At 38.8% G+C, this 24,897-nt stretch overlaps 1 protein-coding gene across 1 annotated transcript in view; it reads right to left on the reverse strand.

Annotated features, from left to right (window-relative positions):
• SLC6A11 (solute carrier family 6 member 11) overlaps positions 1–19,655 on the reverse strand; it is a 108,710-nt gene extending 89,055 nt beyond the window's left edge. The window contains exons 1-5 of the mRNA XM_009688133.2: positions 19,206–19,655; positions 18,505–18,735; positions 14,549–14,683; positions 14,208–14,348; positions 12,887–12,977 (exon numbers count right to left, since the gene is read on the reverse strand). Of these exons, the coding sequence (XP_009686428.1) occupies positions 12,887–12,977; positions 14,208–14,348; positions 14,549–14,683; positions 18,505–18,724 (587 nt within the window). The 5' untranslated portion in view covers positions 18,725–18,735; positions 19,206–19,655. The remainder of the gene's footprint in view (positions 1–12,886; positions 12,978–14,207; positions 14,349–14,548; positions 14,684–18,504; positions 18,736–19,205) is intronic.
• Positions 19,656–24,897: the final 5,242 nt, after the last annotated feature.

Here is a 24,897-nt window from a genome sequence, read left to right on the forward strand (position 1 = left end):
TCAGACACTTTTGCTTTTCTGAAATTTATACATTCAAGACTGACAGAAAAGTTTCCAAAATCTGTGTACTGTACAAACCTCTCCTGCAGTTGCCACCCTTCAAGGTGTTCAAAGTTCCATGTGAATTGAGAAATAGGAAACATAACACATCCACACACTGATGAAAGTGCTCAAAATAACCCTTGCCACATACTCCTGGATACTGACTTGTAGCCTCAAACTGACAACGCTCAGTCATTGGAAAGATGTATTTCAGCTTTCAGAAGATAACAAGAATCCATAATAAAATTCCTCTCAAAGCACTAGAACTGTCTTCTGGAAAGCTACTGACTTTTTTTTTTCCCTTGGTTAAGTAGCAGATAGACTACTCTCACAGGTCATGTTAGTGTGAATCACCTGGCTAGAGCATCATGCATCATTCCCAAATATTTACCTCTTACAGAGTATTTTCTGTGACCTACACACATCAGAATGAATTCTTCCTATTTGAGCCACATCTGCTACTGCTCAGTCTAGTTCTTCTTTCCTCTTGAAGTCCTGATAGGATAGAGTGCTGTATGTTGCTCCTTCTATTATCTATTATCTCTTTGTACAGTTTTATCAAATTTAAAGGTAAGGTTAAATTCACCTCAACAGACTTTCTCTAAGACTGCTAGTAGTGCTTGTGAACAAGGCAAGTGTTTCATTAAAGTCAGCACTTAAGTTATTTGGATGCCGTGCTGAACCAGCTAGCTGCTATTAAATATATATAGAGAGAGACACTTATTTTTATAGCTATAGATACATAGAGTGATAGATGCACACTGACGACTTACCACTCCAATTCTCTGCTATTTTTATTCAACCTCTTTCACTGAAGTCATGGAAACAGTTTCTTAGCCAAGCCTGAGAGTTTCATCCTGTCAGGTAACTTTTTTGCACTATTCCACTCATCTCTGCTCTATAGATTATTCGTACGCTCTCAGCATATCGAAAGACTCCTTCAGTCTTTTCGAAGTTTTTCCTCTTCCTCGCTACTTCTCTCTGAAAAAGTCATGCAGTGATTAAATCTTCTTCTTCAACCTTTGTTCGGGTGATATAAATCAGTTCAGCACTCAGACTGTTGCAACTTGGAACTGAAAGCACCTACAAAAAACGCTAGTCAGCCTCATGGCTCTCAAATTTTGTGTTGAGCCTTTTATACAGTCTGTAAAATTGTACCCAACTGTTCATCCTTAATGAAATGTCCACACAGTAAGAACTACAGGCCCGAGACAAAACTGAGAACCATTCCATAATTTTGTAAAATAGTCCTTCAGGGTAAGCCCTTGACTACAGACTCGTATAACACATGAGTGATGGTAATCTCTTACCTCTTCTGCACAGAACATTTATATATGCCAATATAAAACAATGCCCTGGCTGGCCAAAAATATGACTCTGTCTCCACATATTTCTCACACTCACTGGCCCTCCCACTAAATCCTAATTATAAAGAAATCTGAGAAGCGAAACTGCAAAGGAGCTAGGCCACATGGCAGAAAATAGCAGCTAATAGGCCTATTTAAAAGAGAAAAAAAGAAAACTGCAAATGTGATAATGCTAGTTCAGTGGATCTCATCTTAACTCTTGACTCTTACGCTATTTTGGGAGGTCCCAAGTCCTTTTTTCCCATTAACAACTACTAGGACATCAAAAAATACCATCCTCTTGCAGCACTTCTAGCGTCCTAATTACATAAATTAAGATTAATTAACTCTGCTGCCTCAAGTTTCCATTTGTAAACTAAGAATAATAGTCAGTAGAGTTGAAATCAAAAAACAGCTCTGAAAGGAACTTCAGGAGAATACCAGGCCTTTCCTTTTCCCCACTGTAGGACAAGTACACCTACATCATTGTTTCAAAGCCTAGTGATTGATATTACACAAACTTTACAGGAAATCTATGGCAATGTTTAATGAGTCTGACTCAGGAAATCCTCATGATCCTGAAGCTAAATTTCCATGTTGCCACATAAGAATACAATGGAGTACAGTGGAAAACGGAGACTTATTTCTCAGTCTCTTCCTCCCTTTGGTAGCCATCCCTCTTAAGCCTTCTGTTTTCCCCGCTCTGCAATCCCAGTTCTTGTATGTGGTCTTCTAGATTTTGGATCACTCCTGTTGCTGAAGCTCCTAAGATTTTTACAGGTAAGTATATTTTACTAGTCCTATTTGAAACCTAAGCCTACACAATCTCCATATACTTGTAGAAAGGTCTGTGACACAATGACACAGGCCTTTTTTTGCTCGTATTTCCTTTACGTAGCCCAGCTCTACAAAAGAGGAGTGCTAACAATTATGATGGAAAACAATACTGCATAGTTCTTCTGGGTGAAAGTTATTTCCCCTTTGGTTCTAGGAGCTTGTATAAGTTATCCCCTTCAAAAACTTGCTGTTATAAAACTCTAGAAAGTATCCAGGAGTAGCAAAAAAAAAAAAAAAAAAAAAAAAAAAAAAGAGTTTAGCACTGAAGGAGTAGGAGAAACTTTTTTAAGAACAGGAATGCCATCCTACATGCTCAAGATTTCTCCGGAACCAGATAGCTGAGTCAGAGTACTGAGCACACACCCATCAGAACTGCATGGCCCTACAGATAGCTTTACCGTTTCTGGTACCCGATGCCCAAACTAGCTGAGTACTGCCCTTTCTTCAGGGAACGTCACTGCACTGTGCAGATTCATCCTAAGGACCTAAAGATTTAAAGGAGGAAAGAAAAAGGGCGAGACTTTGCTTCTGCTTCAACTAACGATATCAATACAGACATATCTTTAAACAGATGTAGGAACAGTATGTTAGGAATATTACCATAATGTATATGATAGGTTTAGAATTCTTTTCTGTTTGCTTTGTAGGATTTGGGTGTCTCCAAACATGTTTTCACTCTATACCCAGACTATCACGGTAAACAGTGAGCTTTAGGGTGAGACTCAAGTTTGATGTCTTTAAGTTAACATTACTACTCTGTTTTTAATTAAAACTGTGTTTGCTTCCAGCCACTGTAGAAGAACAGATTACATTTAAATATTTAAGAGAATTTCTTGTATTTCTTAAGTTAAAACTTCTATTTTGTCCTGCACTGGGAGGGATATGCAGTCCCTGCCTAGTAAAACATCAGATGTGACTACAGAGCAAAGAAGGGAGTAGTTCCAAGAATGATACTCCTGGAGGTAAAGACAGCCTTCTGGCCTACATCCAGTTCTCTGAGATCACACCAGGAAGGCTGGTTATGACAAAAATCTGTTAGGTACAAAGCCCAAGTCCCAGTGAATCAATTTTCAGAAGAGTAGATCTTCCAGAAAGGAAGTGTTTTTTTCCCTGCATTTTCTGCACAGCATGAGCATCCCTCTTTTGAGCATTTCAACTCACTAAAAAACTAAGCAACTACCCTTTCTATTAATGCCCTGAATCTACAAAGAGATCAAGCCATAGCTGGTAAATGCTTTTTAGAAAAAGTCTCAACTACATTTCTCTTTACTTTTCTTTAGGGTAGCAACTGAAATGGAAGAACTGGCTTCAGGCAGAAATTTACCACAGAGAGCATCTTGCATTTGGTAACTCCAGCAGATTTAGAAGTTTGCTCAGATACAAATGTAGGAGACTACATGTAAAAAAGGTGTATGACAATGGACACTACCAAGTCATAAGTACTTGGGATGCTTAAGAAACCTGTATTTCTATAGGATAGCTCCACTTTGAATCTGTTGAAGGTTAAAACAGATCACATGTATAGGTTTAAAGAAGGTATTGTGTGTGGCCTTGATTTGTGATGAGAAAAATTAAGACGAGTTGTGTCAGCAAATTCAAAGGATGCAAGCTCAAGCCATGCGAGGAATGACTTTTAAGACTGAAGAATACTATTTGGATAAAACTATCCAAATCCTTCACCTTCTCTCCCCTAGAACAGAGAGTCCCTAGCCATTGACCAAGTATTGACTCCAATAAAGCAAAGACTTCCACATCCTTCGCCTGTCTTTTTTATTGAAACTCTAATTCTTGAAGAAGGGCATGATCTCACTTAGTATTTGCACAAAAACAGGCATGACAGAAAAGAGACCTTCCTACAGAGGTCTTCTCTAAGAAACAAAAATTATCTATATGGAATTAATTTAAACCCTAACAAGTCAGAATACACATTCATGTTTATTTTAGCATGTTCTACTATTGACTGCCAAAAGGCAAGCTTGTCATGGCATAACTAAGGTTTTGCTATTTTAGAACTTTCAAATATTGTTAATTCCCTCTATGCAAATATTCCTTTGCCTACCACATCAAAATGTGCATTTTAAAGATAACTATGTATATGTTACACCCCTATACAAAGACCCACACAAACGCACTCCTACATTAACAGCAATAAGGAAAACATCCTTACTGCCACTGTTTCTTGGAAAAATATGAAATACAAAAGCGTTTAGCATTGTTTTGCAAAACAGGATATACGAGCCAGCAGCTTTACAAATATATTATTCTGCTCCCTATGCCTTCCAACTATCACTAGGTAATAATTACTAAAATTTTAACAACTGTGTAGTTAAGGGGTATTTCAAATAGTTCACATATGATCTTTTCTACAAAAAGAATTTATATTTTTGCCAACATTCCAGGCAAAACTTTCTATCTTATCATACCAATCATTGTTACCATATCAACCCAACACTACAAATTCCCAACAGACACTCTAAGTAGCAAACAGTAAAATAAAAGTTTAATGAACTATTTCTGGACTGAAATAACACTGGATAAAGTATAAATGGTATCATTCTAAATAACGGGGAAAATAAAGGACAAAATCTTTTCATGGTACCTCACAATTAGAAAAGTTTATTAACTAAAGTACCTACATCTAATGAAGAGGTGTTCATAACACTTACAAATTACCTTTCCAAAACATAAAGGTGCAGCTTCTAACACCGTACTTTTATCAGGAAGACTAAAAATTTCCATCAGAACATCCTCTTTTCAGATACAGATACATCTACTCAGAATTCCACTGAAAAGGTTTTATGATGATTGGTTTCAGAAGTATTAATGTAAATTTCTGGCTGCACCCAAAACCCAAGCATAAGAAGAAATATTCACTGCAATTATCTGATAGCCTTATCTTTGAAGAAAGAGACAGACACACATTTCCAATGTTCAGTGCAGACTTCTTCAGGAGCCAGATAAAATCTTCCCAGATTCCCCAGTCAATATGCTCTAGCACTGCATACTTACTACATGGAATCTGGTGAACATCAGAAGGAGCAAAACACAGGGGACTGGGAGTTAGGGAGACTGGAAGATAGCCTAGGCTGAGACTCTCTGGACAAGAAGGCTGGTCCTTCTCAAATTAGCGGATAGGCACAGGGAGATGAAGAAAGCGGGGAAAGGGAGGAATAAGAGTTTGATTAGCTCGGCAAGGAATCTAGGGAGAAAGGAAAAAACACTGAGGGAGCTAAAAACGGAGACCAGTTGGCATCCATCCTGAGCACTGATGCGAGTCTGCGGCATCTGCAACTGGCTGGATAAAATGCCTGGGACGAGAAGCTAGAAGTGGGAACAAGAAATGTACCTGATTAAAGACAAGTCAGAGGACAACCTGAACTGCCCAAGCAAACAGACTAGGATGAACTGTAATATAAAGAAGAGACAGCACTTGGAAAAATATCTGAGAAGGGCAAGAGTAGATGCAATCCTTAAGAGGGATACTAAACCGGATAGTTGTGGTGAGGACACTGGCAAACTATGGACAAGGGAATAAAGAATCAGCTGAGGAGTTAAAAGACAGGAACTGAGATAGCTCACCAGTGTCCTAGAAGCATGCTAATGTCTAGGTTCCATCAGAACTCACCTTAACAAGTATCTGGACCTAAGAGGAGAAATATGAGAAGTGAAAAGCTTTATTTGCATACACAAGGAGAAGAGGCTAGGATAGGAAACTAACAATCAAAAAGCTCACCCAGCATTCTGGAAGCCCATATTTATAGCCTTCCTCTATCTTAAGGCATATAAACTTTTCTACTGAGAGAACTCCCTAACTATCAAAGCTTTCTGCTATTCTGAAGCAGGTGAAGTCAGGAAAGGCTTTCCCTCTCTCCTGTTAAAACTATGCATAAACAATTAAATACTTACTGGCATAAAGACTGGAACTAGATGGTCTATTAAAGTATCAGAGTAATCTGCCTCAATCCTTCCTGTCTTGGAGTATCCATTTCAAACTAACTCCCTTAAACAGGTACTGAGACAGGCTGAAAATGAGCCTGTAAAACTCTGCCTAAGGCACTCACCTGAGAAGCAGAACATCTGGACCCCAGTCTCCACTCCATGATTATTTAATCTTTTATATGAAGTAGAGCAGGTTCGACAGAAAAAGGTGAAATCCCCATCCCATACAGGATGCTTCAAGAAAGTGGAACATATGTATCCAATTTCTTGCATGCAGAAAATAACTTACCTATGTCTGAAGTGAGCCTTCGAAATACTGAGTCACTGGAGCAAAGGAGATGGAACATTACTGCTTTTTTGAATAATTCCCTTAAATTTTCATGCAAGTGCAAAAAATGAAATGTTTTGTTTCAATTCAAATGGAAATTACTTGTGTCAAACAAGCGCTATAGTAAGTCTCTTCATTTAAGTGAGAATTTTTCTTAATCTTAATCGTTGGACAAAACTGACTTACGCTGATTGTTTTTGTTTCTAAATTGAAATAAATTTTTTTCCACAACTCTTAGATAATCTAGTGCTGAACAATACAAAAAAATCAGGTCTTGGGCCTCTCACATTCAGCCCTTTTAATCTCTCTGTAACTCAGATCCCCTTCTGTAAGAAGGGAATAATTTGAATTTATAGTTTTTGAGAAGATAAAGGCATGTGGAAATGATCAAGAAACCTACAATTACAAAGTCATTGAAACCATAAGCACCCAGAAAGCCTTGATAAAATAACTTTGTCAGCAGAGCAGCAATTTAGTAATACGGAAAATATAAAAGGTAGGACAATGAACAAAGAAGAGAAAATACTGAATAGCTGGACAGTGTTTGCTCCCTCTCTATCCTCTAGCCAAAAGGAAGCAGCAGTTCTGTTGAAAAATTTTACACAGTTATTTAACTAGAGATGATCTTATAAATAAAAAGCTGCACTGACATTGAACTTAACATTGAACAGACAACTTTACTTCTAGTATTTCCTAATAATCAATTACTTAATTTTTGCAACTCTTAATGTCAATTTTTCTGCATAATAAAAAAGTTATGTAAAACGTACAAGATAAAATTTAAAGCCATGGGAAGTTCATCTCCCTAGTTGAGCATCTTATTAAAACACCATTTATCTGGCAATATTAAGAAACTGGCTTAGCATTTTGAGACCTATCCCATTTACTTCTTTCAGCTGTAACCAAGCAAAGTCTGTGGTTTCAAGGGAAAACCAGATGAAGAGCTCATGTGAATTCAAACAAAAAGCTGTTTTCACACGGCCTCTTGTGAACTGAGCAGAAACGAGCACGTCTGGCACAGCTCAGTGTTCTCCTGCAAGACATGCAACAAAGGGCCTAGGTTCTGAGAGGTGCTGAAAGTCTATGGGTACTGAGCACTGCAGGATCAGGCCCAGATTGCTAATGACTTTTCATAGGACAGTAGGGATTAACTACAATATGACTCCTGCAGTCATTTGCACCCTGAATGAAACAGGAAAAACTCTTCTTGACTTTGCAAGGAAATGGTTTGTGCCTTTTTGCTGCAAACAGCACCTTTTCTTTTCCCTAGACAAAAAAAAAAGTTTTTTCTCACTAGGCTTTACTTGGAAATGCTGAGGATGTGTTACCCCCTCCAGAGAACGACAAGCTAACAACTAGACCTTCTTTAGCAGAGGACTAACTTGTTGCTATAAAGCCAATAAAGGAACTACTGAGGTGGAAACAACCTCAATAGCATGCGTCTTCTCTCTGTCCAGCTCCCTTCCCAGGCACCAGAAAGCTTGAGCCGCAGACCATGGTGACACACTGGTGCAATACCAATCACACTGGTGTGCTCTTTTGGCTGCCCCCCTCTAACTGCCTGGCAATTTCCTCACCTAGGAAAGAATATGGAACAATGAAACAGTATCTTCTCTCTATTCTGCCTCCCAGGAGAGCAAAACAGTCTAATCAACAACCACAGCAGTCCTTCAGGGGTGTCCTTTAACGTTATCTAAGATGATCAACATCTCTATTATTACTGAAGCTATTACTATTCACTGTTTAAAGTTTGGATGCCAAAAATTATGAGTGCCATACCTTAGAAACGTGAACATTTTTCTTAGCAAAACTTTTACCATGCTATCAGCTTAGGATGAGAGAAACAGTAAGTAAAGTGGACATAAACAGTAGTAAAGTGGACGTGTCCTGAATGCCAATATGAAATGAAATACCAAGTTTCAGACTCTTGTCTGTCCTTCTATGGAACTCAGTATGAGAGAATTTGAAGGAGAAAAACTGTGAATTCTGATTGATTCAGCTGCTTACCGTAGAAAACTGTATATTCAGATGGTACATGAAACTTACCAAGGCCATGGTTTACAAGGTCTTTTTAAAGATGGGTAAGAAACCCTCTCATGTGTCTGATTTTTCCCAGAGTTGTCAATACTGATGTCTGTAGTCAGTGAAAAGCCTGCTAACGCAAATGAACCCTTAAACACTCATTAACAGGGATGGGGATTTCTAATTAAGCAGGAAAACAAGTAAAAAGGGTCCCAACTCCCAGACTTTGCCTGCTGCACCTTCAGCAGGATCAGACCATTTGTGTTGTACAGCTACAGATAAGTAGCTATCAGTTACAGGCTCGCAAACAAAACATATTTTAAATTTTGCAGCGCTTGCATATATAATAGCATGCTTCTGAGTATATCAAGAGAAAAATAGCATTTTGACCTACTGTTGTACTAATCTCTACATTGAGTGCGGGGGAAAAAAAAAATCATCAAAGACAATAAATAGGCCAACAACCGCTGTCTGTGATCCAGTCAAAGTTGGTAGGGAATGTCTAAATATCAGAGGAAGCGAACCTATACTTGCCTAGGTAGCAAGGAAACAGTATCCTCTGTATAGACCTGATGAAGAGTAATTCTGTTAGTCTGCATGTCAGAATAGCTTCACAGTGCTGCAGAGCATCCTTTCAGGCAACAACTGTGCTTGGGTGGGTTGTTGTTTGACTCCAGCAAAAACTTTAGAAGGAGCCAAGGACATAGAAGATATAAAAGCTAGAAACATTTCAGCAGGGAGGGCAAGGACTTTATTTGCCATCCTCAAACAGAATAAGGATTTGGATTTCCTTCCAGTCACAAATTAAAAGGGCTGAGCCTTCTAGCCTGGATGATGGGGAAGACTCTTTTTTTTTTTTCTTTCAACTATTACTACTAAGTCAAAAAACCAACCAATCAAACAAAAAAAGCCTCCTTTTCAAAGCTGGAAGCAAAGACAACTTTTTGGGCCTAGTGTGTTCATTTATACACACACACACACACACACACACGAAAACAGTTCCAGCTTTAGCCCCACTACTAACATCTGCTGTCATTTAAACCTGCCAGTCTAGTCTGCTGTCAGATAAGTAGCAACTTGTACATCTCTCACTATTACTAACACTTAGACTCAGACAAATGGGCTTGAAGGAAACACATGGTACTAAAGAAAAATGCATTTCTGTAAATACTGAGTCCTCTCCAAGTTTCCAAAGGTTTTGGGGGTGTCTCTCCCTTTTTGAATTTTTTTTTTTTTTTTTTTTTTAAAGTCTTAACATAGTGCGAATACCCTAGAAGGCTGTGGTAGGGTGATCTGGTTATCAAAGGAAAGATTTAACATCAGCCTGATGGTTAACAATTGCACCATTCAGTTTTACAGGAGCTGAGGTCTCTTACAGTATGCAAATAGCATCACTATTCAGAATAATTGCCACTATCATTCACAGATTATCTCAAGAGTAGATGGTAACAGACCAGAGAACTTATTTTCCCCCAGCTGACCGTTTCCACAATAAATTCACTTTATTGTGGCCATGACTTAGAGGAGTCCCAATCACAGTTTAGACATTGCAGAGAACAAAATGTAAGGGAAGTTTTGAATGCTGTGGCTGTTCAGAAGAAAAACTACTGCCTCCCCCTTCCTTTCACAGGCATTAAGTTAATTAATTGTAAGGGACCTGGTCATTATGCAAATAAATTCAGCCCTGTGACTGGTTAACGCAGCACTGAAGATTATCACACCCTGGCTGTTTGAGTTCTGCAAATAACAACCAGCTTCTGCGCTGTGCAATCTACCTCATCAGCTTACTCTTACAATTTGTTGCAAAAAGAGTCTTTCAATAAAATTCTAGTCCCTGACACTAGGATTTATAAAGCAGTAAAACAACACTGTGTGAACAAGATCTCCAGTTAAGCGAAACAACATTTCTGGTAACACTTTTCTACAGATCATAAGATAACTTACTATACAAATTAACTAGTCTGGTAAAAGATTTCCTGCTTACTAACTACTTTTTCCACGGTTTGCACTGCCATTATACATACAGGCCGGTACTGTGCAGTTATATATTTGATATATATGACATATATCTTCATTATAATCTTCTGTTCATCTCAGGTAATCAATCATTTTAATAGAAAGCCCCAGTCCTGGTATTTTAACAAGTATACTCTTAAGTTTGATGTTCTCCTTTCAAACTAATTTATGTCACGTCTCTTCTAAATTTCAAAATCATGCAACATTGCATCTACTTAAATTTTAACAAAGTAAGCATCTTCCTCAGCAGGACAACAGTGCATTCATTCTCCAAGGCTGGAAAGCCATGCAACATCAGTTTTACTTGGACAGGGAAAGTAGATAACAGTTCATTTTAAGCTATTTTGGCTAGTAAACTGTTAGCATTATCAAGAGCTTGTCCACACAGCAACAACAACAAAAAAAGGAAAAAGTTCCAGATAAATAACAAAAGATGACTGGCTGCGTGGCTTCTTAACAGATGCTGTAACGCCTGGAAAGCACGGAGATCATTTCAGATCTATTGATCTGAATTCATAATGGAATTATGGGTTTATCATGTCTGGAAAACAGAGACATTTAGAAATTTCTTTTAAAATAATATTTTATTCACATTCTCATTTGTTTTTATGACTTTTCAAGTTTTTGAGTGTGTATTTTCAATTTTGTGTGCACATGCCTGCAATACAAGTTAGAGAAAAAGCTGAAACTGATTATCCCTTCTAGGTTCAGAATTCATTCTTAACTCTTAGCCAAAATAGCTATACTATTAGCTAGAGTATCTTGTTTAGCTTCATTTCTAGAGAGTGCTGAGAAGGGACAGGCTTAAAATGCATTTGTGCCAAGACAGCATTAGCATGAGGATTCAGGCAATCCAAAAACGAGCACTACCAAGGAGACCCCCCTGCTCAAAGAAACATAGGCATACAAAACATAGCTTATGAAATTAGTCTGTGAACTCTCTATAATTCAGCTGAACCTTGCCTGCTTCCCTGGTCAACTTGAGGAGTTACCATCAATTGCTGAATTTTCATTACTGAATAAGCAAATAAACATAGTTGGAAAATAATGCTAGCACTGGAGAGAGTATTTCTTTTTTCATTTATTGTAACTACATAAAACTCTTGGGTTCAATTATCCCAAAGAACCACAATATATTTTTGGTAAAATGATGAAGCCATAGCAATAAGAGACACCATCTGAGTAAGTGTATCTGTTTTTTTCTGAAATGCTAGCTGGGGAGTGGGTGGAGTGGATGAATTCTGAGGTAAGTTGCCAGGTCTTCGAACTACTGATATTTTAACAGAAAATAAAATAGCAGTTATAACCTGAGAGTGTGATACAATTTCATGCCTTGTAAGGAAAAATAAAAACAAAAACTGTACAATAGCAGTATTGACTGAACCAGTAACTACCACCTATGAAGGCTAAGGTAACTGATGCAGCATGACTAAGAGATACAGAGGCAAAATAGCACATGCTAACATTCAAGAAAGTTATGTCAATCTATAGAGTTCGCCCTTGGAGGATGGTCTTCATATATGGGCCTTTCAAAGTGTAGTTATTCATTTCTGAATACAGAACAAAGCTCTGAACATAGAGCCTCAGAATACAACTCTGCCAGCAGATAAGTAATATCAGAATAGGCTTCCAAGAATATTTAGTAATCCTAAATTTTGTAACATAGTTTTGAAATGTGAAGTGACTTAGCATTAAAAGTAGTATTCCATTTCTGTGACTGTCCTAACACACTCCGTGCCTTGCAAGGAACAAATATGAAGCTACACTTGCACCAATGAAACATTTATAGTAAGAAAAAAATCTGTCATCGCAAAAGCAGCCCGTATTTTGTCAAGACATAATTCTCTTTTACTACTCTAGCTAGAAACCAGAAGCAAGGAGACACAATGATAATGTTCTCGTTATTATTATAGCTGAATAACTAATACTTACAAGTCCATTCAGAAATAATGAAATACAGAGGCCAAAATATCATTGAGCTCAAACAAATGTGAAGATGTAATTCTTAGAGAGGAAAATATTCTGAAGAAACAAATATTTAAAACCATTCTCTTTCTTTCACCTCTGCCTCCTCATCAGTATGAGTTTGACACTCTTCCTCCAGCAGCAGGAGCCAAGCTCCCAAGCAAGTGGCACATTTTGTTCTATGCTCTTTCAGAATATGGAATTTCTTTCCTTGCATTCTCTAAAAAGAGTTAAACTCTCATCCTGACCCTCCTGACTATATGAGAAAATTTCCAGCTGAACTCACATCACTAAGCGCTATAGGGTTGCAAGGTGTCTAATTACCTGCAAATGATCAAAATATTGGAAGGTAATCAATACTCTGGTCAAAGGTAAGTTTAGGTGCACTTACTCCCAGAATTCCATGACTGGAGAAGTGGCATTTTGTAAAGAGACTTGACTGCAGTTGCTCATATTAAGTTTTTGAAATTCCACACAGTTTTCTATAAAAGAACAACAAAGAAAAGTTTGCTCTACAACATGTAAGAACATTTCTTCTTGTAGCATTTACATTTTGAAAAGCCACCAATTCTGTAATACGTTTACTCGCGGTCATTAAAAGGATTTCCATGTACCCCTAAATGCTACAGCCACTAATTCTACAATATAGTGTATTCTGACCACCTTAGCAGAGACCCAACCCAGAAAGATATTCATGCTATATGCTACATTCTCCTACACCTGCCACAAGCACTGTTACAGTGGCAAAGACCCATAACATGTCTGTTGTGGCACAAGAAAGAAGCTTTGAGAAACTGAGCTGACTGTTTGGGAATTAAAATATATTACTTCTCCAGCTGATGATTCAATGCCCAGTGACAACAATTAGCTCATGAAACACTGCCAGCAACAAGTTTCCACTTTGCCTTAATATACCAAGTGAAAAGGCACTTTTTGGCTTATTATTATCTCCAATATAGAGAAAGGAGATCACAGCAGCTCAGCACTGTTGAGTTGACACTTGCTATTTGAACAACAATCAACATTGGCTAGACTTCTTTGCAGGGATGCCAAAAATGATACTGAAGCCTTCCACATCTAGTGGGCACAAGGCTAGCTCTTTGACATAACCCAAACTGCAACAGACTTCAGATAAGAGTTTTAGGGGTACTCAAGGAACATAATGTCCAGTTAATAAAAGCCATAAAAGACAGTATGATTGGTACATGACTTGAAATTGGACAGATAAAAAGGCAAAAACATAGGAACATGGAAATGAAGGACATCAGTATGTATTCTTCCCCATAGGGCCTTTGTGATCTTCAAGTGGAATACAGTAAGTACAGTATTATGGATAAAACTGTTGATGAGAAGATAGATGCAGAGCCCTGTACTGCAAAGCCTTATGAATACATACCTCATTTTTCACGTAAGGGGCTACTTTGCATGCAGTAAGGACTATCTGGCTGTTTTCAGAAGTAGCGTAGTGCACATTAGTAAAAATACAATCCAATATCCCTCAACATCTGGCATTAAAAAGATCAAATCCAAAGGTCTTACTCAAATATTTTCCTCTCCATTTAAACTCCTATTGATTTCACTTAGAGTGAAAGAGTAAGATTGTAACCTGTCATTTAAATCTATATATGATGCCTTCTTACCGCCTCCATTCTTGTAGCAAAGATACGGGAATCAATTACTTAGTATAGTAATAATCTCTACTGAGGTCATACCTGTATTCCATTCATGCCCACAGGTAGCCCAAGGAAGCTCTGTAGTAAAGCAGTTAAACAGATAGAAGATAGCCCATGCTAAAATGATGATGTAATATACATTTAAATGTGCCTCTATAACTTGGGTAGCATATCCAATGCCTGGAGGGGGGAAGAAAAAAACAAAAAAACAGACAGACGGACAGACACACACACACACACAGAAACCTTTTACTTTTCAGGTCATTTAAAAAAGCAAATGCTCACTACTTTATAGCTTAACTTCAGTTTTGATATGACATCTTCTACTTTAGTTTTGATTTAACGCCTTCTTTTGCAGTAGAACAGAGAATCTTTGTTACCTTCAAATAGAGGGCAAACTTTCCTCCAGCATGTAATCCCACCTTCACTAGTAAACTGTCCCAAGGCCGTTTCCAGGAAAAATACTGGTATTCCACAGCAAATAAAGAAAACCACATAGGGGATGAGGAAAGCACCTACAAGCAAACATTGAGGGAGTATTGGTTACAACAAATAAAGTTTCTTGACTGCTTAGTGAAAATGCATTTTCTTAATAAAGGAAAGAACACCTCTTAGCCAACTCACAAGTGATGCATTAAAAGTGCAGAAAATGCGTATTCCTGTCTCCAAATGCTGAAAGTTAATTTCTATGCCAATATCAAGGGACTAAAAAGATCAAATCAAAGTTCCTCACGACAGACTAAATTCTTCTCGTGTTTCTCCCAAACACACAGAAGGCTACATTCGTGTTCAGCCACACAGTTCTGCTCTGATTATCACCAAGTCAGTCTATCCTAACTTCTCTTCTTTGCCCTTCTCAGGAAAGCAGGAATTGAAAAGTGTTATGAAGTAAAATTCAACAAGTAGCGTGTATATTATTCTGATAAGCCTGATGATAAGGATCATGAAAAGTGAACGATGAAATAAGTTACTGAACTAATTACAAGAAGAAGGGCAATAGGGCTTGGCCTTACCAGCTGGAGATATTTCAGAGAAAATATAGGAAAATAAACCATTCAACGTTTTTATTAGATGCTGACAGTCAATTACAACATTGATAAGTAGTACAATTCAGTGCTGAAGAATTATATTGTACAAAACATCATTTTTCTCTTATGGATTTACATATTGCAGAAGTACTGCATTATTTCACGATTAATTATGTCATTACATATGGCACCTACAGAACATGGCTGTGAAGTACCCAGAAGTAAAGAAGTGACAGAACATACACACGCTAGGCAGAATGTCACTTGCTAGTGAATAGCACGACTGCTATTAATGAAGTTTTTACATATCCCGCTGAGAACTGAACCTAAGTAACAAGGAATGAGATATAGCCTTTCCACCACAAAGAGAATCAGCAAATATGTAAGGCCAAAAGAAGAACTTTTTTCCTCATTCCTTGGGTGCTCCGGTTCCCTGATGAGTCAAAGGATGAGGTGTAAAGCAAGTACCACTATGGGTTTAGACTGAAACAAGGAAAGAAGAAAATAAATACTAAGAAGAAAGCATAAAATAATTGATTTTGCTTTTTTTACATCAATAAACAAAGTTCCACTAGTTTAACCAGGCAGACTAGCAAAGGAAAGTACTATACAGAATACACAGTTGTATGAAAACAACAAAGCATTAATTTTCTAATTAGATCACGACAGGTTAGTACAACATACATAACGTGTTGTATCCAGGCCTCAACCTACTCGCTCCTGAACATATAATCCCAGAATTAATGAACTTCATTTAACGCTGCCACTAAATGATATAATTATTCTGCCCTTCATTCAATTTCAAATCAACAGAAGATGTGCTAAAATCGCAAGTTTTGACAGATACAGTTTATCTACGGAGACATATTTTGCAATACTGTCCATTGCTGCATACAGCAACGATGTTCTAAAGAGCAATCCATTCTTTAAAGTGTTAATGATAGCAGCATATCCCCTTCAACGAGAGTCCTGAAAATTAATTTGAACACTAATGAACAGCATATTAACATCTACCTCTGAATATACTGAATATCTATCAGAATCTTAGCTATAAGCAAAACGGTTCCTAATGCTTCAGGAAAATTTCTACAACTATGAGGTAAACATAGATCCTATTCAAGATCATTAAAAAAAGGAACCGAAACTGCAACAGTTGTTACATTTTAATTGCTTTGACTTAGAAAGGAGACACAACTAAGTACACCTGCTTTGAAAAGTTCTATGTAGCATCCTTGGGACTTGCAGTTTCTTTTTTCAGATCCTGCACACTAAGAGAGCTCTGCCTCATGAGTAATCTGTTCCCTCAGCCAGGTGATTTGCCTGTAGTTGAATCTCAGTTGCATCTTGAGGAATACATATGTATTTCACAGAGAAGGGAATCCATGCATCTAAAACATAGTTTCTCCATATGATTCACTGCGAATGGCTTAAACAAAATCTCTATACATTGTGATGTGAGAACTGCTGGCCAATACAAAATCTAGCTTGGCCCACTCATATGCACAACCCTAGTCCACAAGAATCTGTTCAACTTGAAAGTATTGGCTTTGACCGTTTTTCCACCACTGATAAACAATCAATATATATCAAGAAAATGAGAGGAAATCAAGCCTCTCAGCTTGCCGATCAGATAGTAACAAATACCTAATTCAAAATGCTTAATGGAATTAGATTTTTGTAAATAGATTACCAAATGCCAGTAAGAATAAACTAAAATTAAAGAGGCTTATTTCTACAATACATATTACGACCTGGAGTATGTATCCAAAATAGCCTAGACCTTGGAAGTTCCATTCTACTGTTTTGGGATTGCTTCTGTACTTGAGCAAATTATTTCATAACTACCTCACATATCTCAACATTGTACTTCACTTACTGCACACTAGATAGTTTTCACTGTTCACATCTGATACATCAAGCAAGCCCAACTCTAGTCTAACTCCAGCAAAGCATTCCAGAGAGTAACAAAAATGAAGTTGATGGCAGAAGATGATAGACCAAAATCCCACTGAAGAAAGCTGAAGTTAATAGCAAATTGTCTATGGTGCCAGGACATAACCAAATGAAACACACCTGCTAATTCTAATCTAAAAGAACGCACTGGTGATTAAATATGATATTTAATTAAACACATTTTCAACAAGTCACCCAAACATGACTGGAGTTTCTCCTACTTAATGTTACACACTTAAAAATGATAGTATCACATTTTAACAAGCTAGCCTATACACACAACTACAAGTGAGCATATGAAGGCTACTGTATGAGCAAGAAAATCCTCATTACACACTGAAAAATTCTCATATTTTCCCTTCCCAAACAAGGAAAAATTGTCCTGCATATCATATCCAGCATATTAACATTTACATACTAAAATATTACTAGGTAGCATCATTCTTGGAAAGGGTGTTCCTGTCATCTTCGTTTTGCCAAAGTACAGATATATAAAGAAAGGAGATGCAAACCAGAAATACACCTGCTGTGCATTAGTCTTTAGAAACAGCAGACAAAATAGGCCAAAATCATCCCTGGGTTCAGACAACCACGCTTAGTTTTGGAGGAACAAGGCAAAGAAATTTGGCACTGCACTGTTGGCAAACAAACCTGTTAAAAAACGAGTCTTTACTTATCAGCCACTGAACACACGTATTTACACTAACACTGAGTCAGGCCTTAAGTGGAAGCGTGTTGAATCCAGTTCACAGCGTTTCTAATTTTTTTTTTTTCCTCATTGTTACATGAGTACTCTTCTTTGAATGACAGTGAACTTGACATCTTCCCCTATCCTAGTGTAGTGATTTGGGGAGTAAAGACTAAGGAAGGTACAATTGAATTAAAGGAATTTTCATGTGACAATGAAAATAGTAATCTTTGTAGCGTTATCAGAAACGCTATTCATTCTCTCCAAAGTATGTTGTTTTGGAAATAAATTGCTAATTTCTTTTCTGTGGCGGACAAACTTACTTAAGCACGCATGGGTCTGTATTGACACGCGGAAGAAAACACACGGCAGTCTGTTTTAACAGAACACTGGTTTCTTCTACATTATAAATTTTACAGTTAAAAAATATAAATCCATAAATGCACAAAACTTGTGAAAGCAAACCATGCAACATTTGGGGAAGAGAGGGGAAGGAAACACCATATTATTTTTACTTCTCAGATCTTAAAGCTTCCCCATCTACACATATACTGAAATCCTGAACGTCTATCTTTTATAACTAGTGCAAGAAATCATTGCAAAGCTTTTTTAATTATTTACCATGCGTTTACAGTGAACTTTAAATCTATATTTGATGCCATCTTACCTCCTCCATTCTTGTAGCAAAGATATGGGAATCTCCATACGTTTCCCAGCCCAATAATCTCCCCTGCCACAGAAAGCACAAATTCAATCTTATTGTTCCAGTGACCTCTTTCATGAACTTTCTTATCGTTGCTGTGGACGAGGTTGGTACTTGAGGCTTCTGGGTCCAAAACATCTTCTGGCTTGCCATTAATTATGGGAATAGTCTTTTCAGCTGTCATGACTATTCAGCCTGAGGGAGAACAAAAGAAAAGCACAGGTATTTTCAGTCACTTTTTAGTTACAACTGTCAACCACTACAAAGTCCCTCAGGCTATCTTTGGCTTCAAAATATTTATTGCCTACACACGTTTGTAGGTGAAAATGAAGGAGACAATTTTTTAAGGCTAGACAAGTTCTAAAGAAGGAAAAAAAGAAGAAAAAGGGAAAAGAAAGAAGCTTGTTCATGAGTGGAGAAGAAGGGTTCTGAGTTAAGAGATAGAACTTGCTAGTAGGACATTCTCTTAAGACTTGGATAGTGAAAACCTTTCAAAAATCCCTCCCCTAGCAAGGATCACAGCTTGACTAATCTAATTGAGGACAGGGATCTCCTGCACCTTCCATGCACACAAACAAGAACAGGGAAAGAAAAGGATGTGGAGAAGGTGGCCTGAATGGCTCCTGGCCTGCCTGAAGGAGTAAAGGAGCTCCCAGACTACTCACCCAGGGCTCTGTCTGCGCCTGCACGGCTGGGAGGAGGACAGGGTCTCTAGCTCTGTGCTCAGCTCCGAGTGGACCTCCGCGGGCTGCTGCTCTCCGTTCTGTTGCACAGAAGTACAGGGCAGGGCAGCTGCGGGCACCCGGCGGCAGAGGCAGACAGGGGGAGGCGAGTGTGAGGATAACAAGGAACCGAGAAGCCTCGTCCTGCTCTGCGGCTGCCGCTTTTGCCCAGCTGGCCGGCAGGGATAGGATGCTCCCCGCTCCCTACGCTATGGAGCCGGAATCTGCAAATGCTCAGCCTTCCCCGGAGCAACGGTATAGCACCCGCCTCCCCCCTCCGCCCACCTCAGGCTGTCCCACCAGCTCCCCCCTCCTCCTCTTCCTCCTCCTCCTCTACGCAGCATCACTGCCTGAGCATCCCTAGCCGCCCACTCCCCCCACCCCATGCAAAGCAACCAGGGCCAAGCACCAGGCAGGACCCAGCCCCACTTCTAGCACCCCTCGGCCCCCCTGGGCAAGAGGGAGGTGACCTGCACGCGGCTTGAGGAGGGCCAGATGCCTGGGCTCGGCAGAGAGCCCGGTGGCTGAGGAGTGGCGGCAGCAGGCTCGCTGCGCACCTGCCGGCCGACTTGCTGCAGTGCCGGTGCTGAGCCCCGCGGTGGTGGCAGGGGGAGAGGCTGGTGTGGCCCCAGGCAGCACCCAGCCCACCACCAGCCCTTCACCCCATGCTCACGGGCCAGCTTGATTTTGCATTTTTCTTTCTGGTTCAGGCCTAACAATTATAAACAAAGCCCTCCGAAAACAGATTACATTAACTTCAAGTGGAGAGGGCACAGGGGTGGGGGGAGGGGAACAACATACGCTGGATACAAGAATATTTAGAAAGTGTGGAAACAATGTGGGTGCTTTCTAGGTACAATTGGAAATTGTGGAAATGGCCCACATGGCCACCAACAAGAAATCCATTATTCACGCCTGCAGCTTCTTCCTGGCAAATGGCAAGACCCAACTCTTTTTTTTTTTTTTTTTTTTTTTTTTTTTTTAAACTTCAGCTCTTCCCTTCACATCCATCCTCTCAGTTTCAGCTAGCATCACCAATACTTTGCTATGCAGCCCCAGCAGATGAGCTCATGAACACTTTGTCTCTGAAATTTTGGATTACATTTAACCATGCCAAAGGATGCTGTTCCAGAGATAGTGTACTCTTTCCATGTGAATTCTCTCTCTCGCCCTTTACCTCCGTGGACTTCTTCCACTGCCAGCAAAAGTGTTATCCAGCACGCACTTAAGACAGGGAAAAGATGCCCAGGGACAGATTTTATGTTAATTTTAGCTGCCTTTGGAATTTAGAGGCTGACTGTCCCCCACTTACATGTGCTGCCTCAGTGTGCCTGGACCCTGAAACTCCTCCTGTTGTTGATAACTCGGGAAGGGGCAAAAGGGGTGATTTTTGTTTGCTGTTTTTTTTTTTTTTTTAATCTGGGGAGCCACCAATGGCAATGAAAAAAAAATTCTCTGGAATACAGATTATGTCTCAGTTCATGCACTAACCTCGTGTATCTAATGCTCCTCATTATGCATTCATGCCTGTTTTTTTCACTCTGTTGGGAGACACACATGACATGCAGTCAGAGCTGAACTCACAGATGGGTATGAGAGCATATCTTGCAACATGGCTGTGCTGTAAGACAAGAGACTTTAGCTATGAACATCAGAAGGCTGTTCCTAGTAAAATTTAGTATCTAATATTAGAATGTTATTTAAAAGTTCATATTCTGTACAGGGGGCAGCCCCATCACGTACCTCAAGTAGTCTAGTTATGTCTAGGTAGATTTCTTCTGCGTTGTCTGCTCCATTTTTGATCATCTAGCATCAAGTCTGCAGAAACCTTTACAGCTGTTGTTACCCTCCAACCCACTCTCCAGAAATGAAGTTCCTCGCCATTTCTCTTGAGTCCCGCACTAATATGATGTGATCTAACACAGGAATTCAGCCTTTGCTGTATTCAAAATTCATCTTCACACTGCCAAGGAAATCACCAAAGCTTTATGGAGAAAGTAGGCTGTGGTGGGAACGAAGACCAGGTGTTTCTGCTATCAAGAGAAAGGTGCTGTTAAGTCCCAAATGTTCTTATATTACATTTATGCAGATTTAGACACTAAAACTAACACAGATAAGAATTTAGCATATACAGAGCATGTTGAAGAAAGAACCTCTAAAGCCAAGCCATATTGTCACAGGATTCTGCCAGGGTGCTGAAATATAAGGCAGTGTCCAGATGCACCAGTAACCAGGCCATTTGGCTACTGCTAGAACTCATATTCAGCCTGTTTTCCCATTTATTCTATTGTGGGACTTCTACTTGCTCCATACTTTCAAAAAACACACACATGCACACAGGGAGTTAATCCCCAACAAGTGCTGGTGTGTCTTATCTCTCTTTCTCTCCTCCGTGCCCAGCCCCTACACAATTCAGAAGGAACATGAAGAAAACCACATGAGGCAACTGTACACTTTGCTTCCCTCATTTGGATGTTTAACTTTTTTTTGGAAATCAGGATGCTGTATTCACCCTGTGCTTTAGGTCCCTGTTAGGATACCTCAGTTTCTGCACAAGAGCAGAGTGTTTCTGCTACACTGCATAATCTTTTTGCCTCTAGACTGGATATCTGCTTTTAGAATTTTTGCATTTTTCCTGAATAGCACAGAAAACTGGACACAATAAATCACTGTACCAAAAAAACCACCCCTCTCATTAGGAACAGACTTACGATGAACAGAACTGATTTCATAATAGTGAGATCAATGATGCTTTCACATTGGTGCTTCATGTGAGCAAAAGTCATGTTACATAGCTTTGGAAATGAGAGGGCTTAGCTCCATTTCTACTCCTTATTAAAACACTGTAAGTGTTACCTTCGGTGTTGTTCCAGCAACCCTATCCAGATTTAAAAGTTTCAGTTTAGATTTGATGCCAGCAAAATCTACACAGACCTTGTATAAGGATTTCACAAAATAAGGCTCTTCATGAGTAAATAGCTACACAAAAGAGAGGAAAGTACACAGAGAATTTCATTAGTGATACTGATCTGACATATTTTGGATCAAGAGTCTAAGACCAAGAAGCAGTTTGCAAACAAGACAGACACCTTTTGCTATGCTATTACACACTGGACTTAAGCCAAACAGCAATAGGCTGTCTGATTTGTGCCTGATCAGTTTTCTGCAATGGAAAAGAATAAGATTTATTTGTCACAGATAAAAATTTTAAGTTAAACAGTAACTGATTTTTGAGCTTCCATTTAGAAAGGCTTAACAGCTGTCGTTTTAGATATCTCTCTTTTACATTTACTGCCCATGTCTCACAATGGTTGAAACCCTGAATTTAGCATTCCAGAAAGCTGTGAAAACTACTTTTTCATTCATTGCTGTTGCCCTTTGGGCCCTTCTCTTGTCATTGCTATTGGTCTGAGATTATACTCTACGGAGCTCCCCCTCTGAAAGAGTGGATTGTAATATCCTGAGCTTTCTACACGAGTTTTACAGGCAGAGGCACTTGGAGGGAATCTCCAGTGGTGGAGCTTATGCACAACTTTCAAGAACTAGCAGTCATTTATCTCCAGCTGAAAAGAGACCCTTTCTGGGTTGTATTAAAGTCCATCTGCTGATCTCTCTAACAAAGGCTTTATTTTTTTTTTTTTTAACCTCTGTTAGCACTTCAGACCCAATAAGAGCAGTAAGAAAAGAAATGGTAAGACAGAAGAATTTTATGTAAAATACATCCTCATGTGCTTTATATAAGCATTGTTTTTTTACATAAACCTCATGTGTTTTACCATAAACCTTGAGGCTTTGTACATCTGAATAAGACAATATGAAGTATATTTCTATACATTGACAAAAAATTACCACCTTCAAGTATTTTAGCAAATGTATGCAGCCAGAGGCGTCCACATAACAGAGAGATAAAGAGTAAAAGACACTTGTGTGAAGAGGGGAAAATAGCTATCCCTATAAATGATAGCACAGTCGGACCAAATAGAATAAATACCAAATAAGTAAAGGCTGCAGAAGAATTAGATATTTTAAAGCATAACACGACCAGAGTCTTATCACTAGCAGTAACTGTCCAGTCATTTTTCCACACCAAAACCTGAACTTGCAGTCTTCATGCCACTATGCATTATCATCAGTAGGCCAAATCCAAGCTTACTGAGAGATGTCACAACCTGGCAAAGGGATGACCTCTGAAGAAAGTTGGTGCTTAGATCCTCTGAACACATTTTCAGGTAAATTTGTACTATTGCAGGTAGTAGAAGAATATCAAAATTAAGGCAGAAGTAAGGCCAGAATCTAGTGGTTCCTCTCTGCAGGCATCTGAAGTCCCTTATACTAGCCCAGTGGTTCTTTCTTGCTGTAGAAGAAAGAGTAGGGCTAAGGGCTTGCTTTTACATGCCATGCGTTCCAGGTTGATGTGGGCAGACTGTTAGTATTTACCAAATTCAGAGAAGTTACCAACTCTGCACCTCAGGTGGGAAAGACTGAGCCTGACAGAAAGAAGCACCTCTTCCAATCCCTGGATAGTGGCCTCACTGCACTTTTCCATGAACAGTCCATCTAGCCAGGCTTTGTGTCAATCCATGAATTTCACGCATTTTATCTGGCTTTCAGACCTGAGACTGACTCTATAGTACAGTAATCCAAAACATTATTTTTCAGCTTGCAAATGAAGCTAATCAAAAATAGTCAAATAAAAATGGAAAAGTATTTCAGAATTACATATAGATATATACAGATGTATACATACAGATACACAGAAGATTTTTATTTTTTATTTTTTAAATCTGTGCCATTTATGAATCTGTAAAAATTGATCCAGGTCTTAGTGCTTTACTCTGAAATCATCAATAAATTTCATAAGAATATTTTAGAACGTTTTATTTAGATGGATAATTATCTTCCTGATCTTAAATACAGGTGTATACTATGGCACAGATAAATATAGTGATGCTTCTATAGTTCACACAATAAGTCCATGGTAGATCTTGAAAGAGGACTTAGGTCTTCCAGATTCAGATTCACTATGCGCTATCTACAGAATTAACTGACCTCAAATTAACTTACTAAACACACATATTCATATACTGAAATATACATATATTGAAAATGTTTTAGAATAAAAAGGGTAACACCCATCAAATAAATTATCCATAAAGCAAATCATCTTTCAACACATTGGGCTAACTGATAGACCAAGCCCCACAAAAAGGCTTCTTCTCAGGTCATACTACATCTTAGGTGACAGAAACGTTTCCTGAAGAAAATGAAATTCCCCTGACTTAGAAACCTAGTATGCTCTCCTATAAGGCTTTCCTTCCCAGGAACAAAGGATCAGCTTTGAACCTTGACTGCGAATTCCTGATTGTACAGTGAAGTGCATAATTGCAGCTCATAAAAGTGGCAACCTATGCAATACTTAGGTTGAATGAAGTGCAGCAGCAGCAGTGAGCACACTGTCTGCCTAATGCAGTTTTAAAAAAACATGAGAACGAGCAACTGCAAGTTACCATAAAAAGGCAGTCATAACATGTGCATGAGGGAATGGCTTCATTCACTTTCAGAACTGAAATTAGAAGAAAAAATTTAAAAGATCAGCTCAACCCATAATGAAGATAATGTATTTATCTCTTTAATA

The sequence above is a fragment of the Struthio camelus genome, chromosome 14, assembly GCF_040807025.1.
Source record: "Struthio camelus isolate bStrCam1 chromosome 14, bStrCam1.hap1, whole genome shotgun sequence".
Taxonomy (NCBI): Eukaryota; Metazoa; Chordata; class Aves; order Struthioniformes; family Struthionidae; genus Struthio; species Struthio camelus.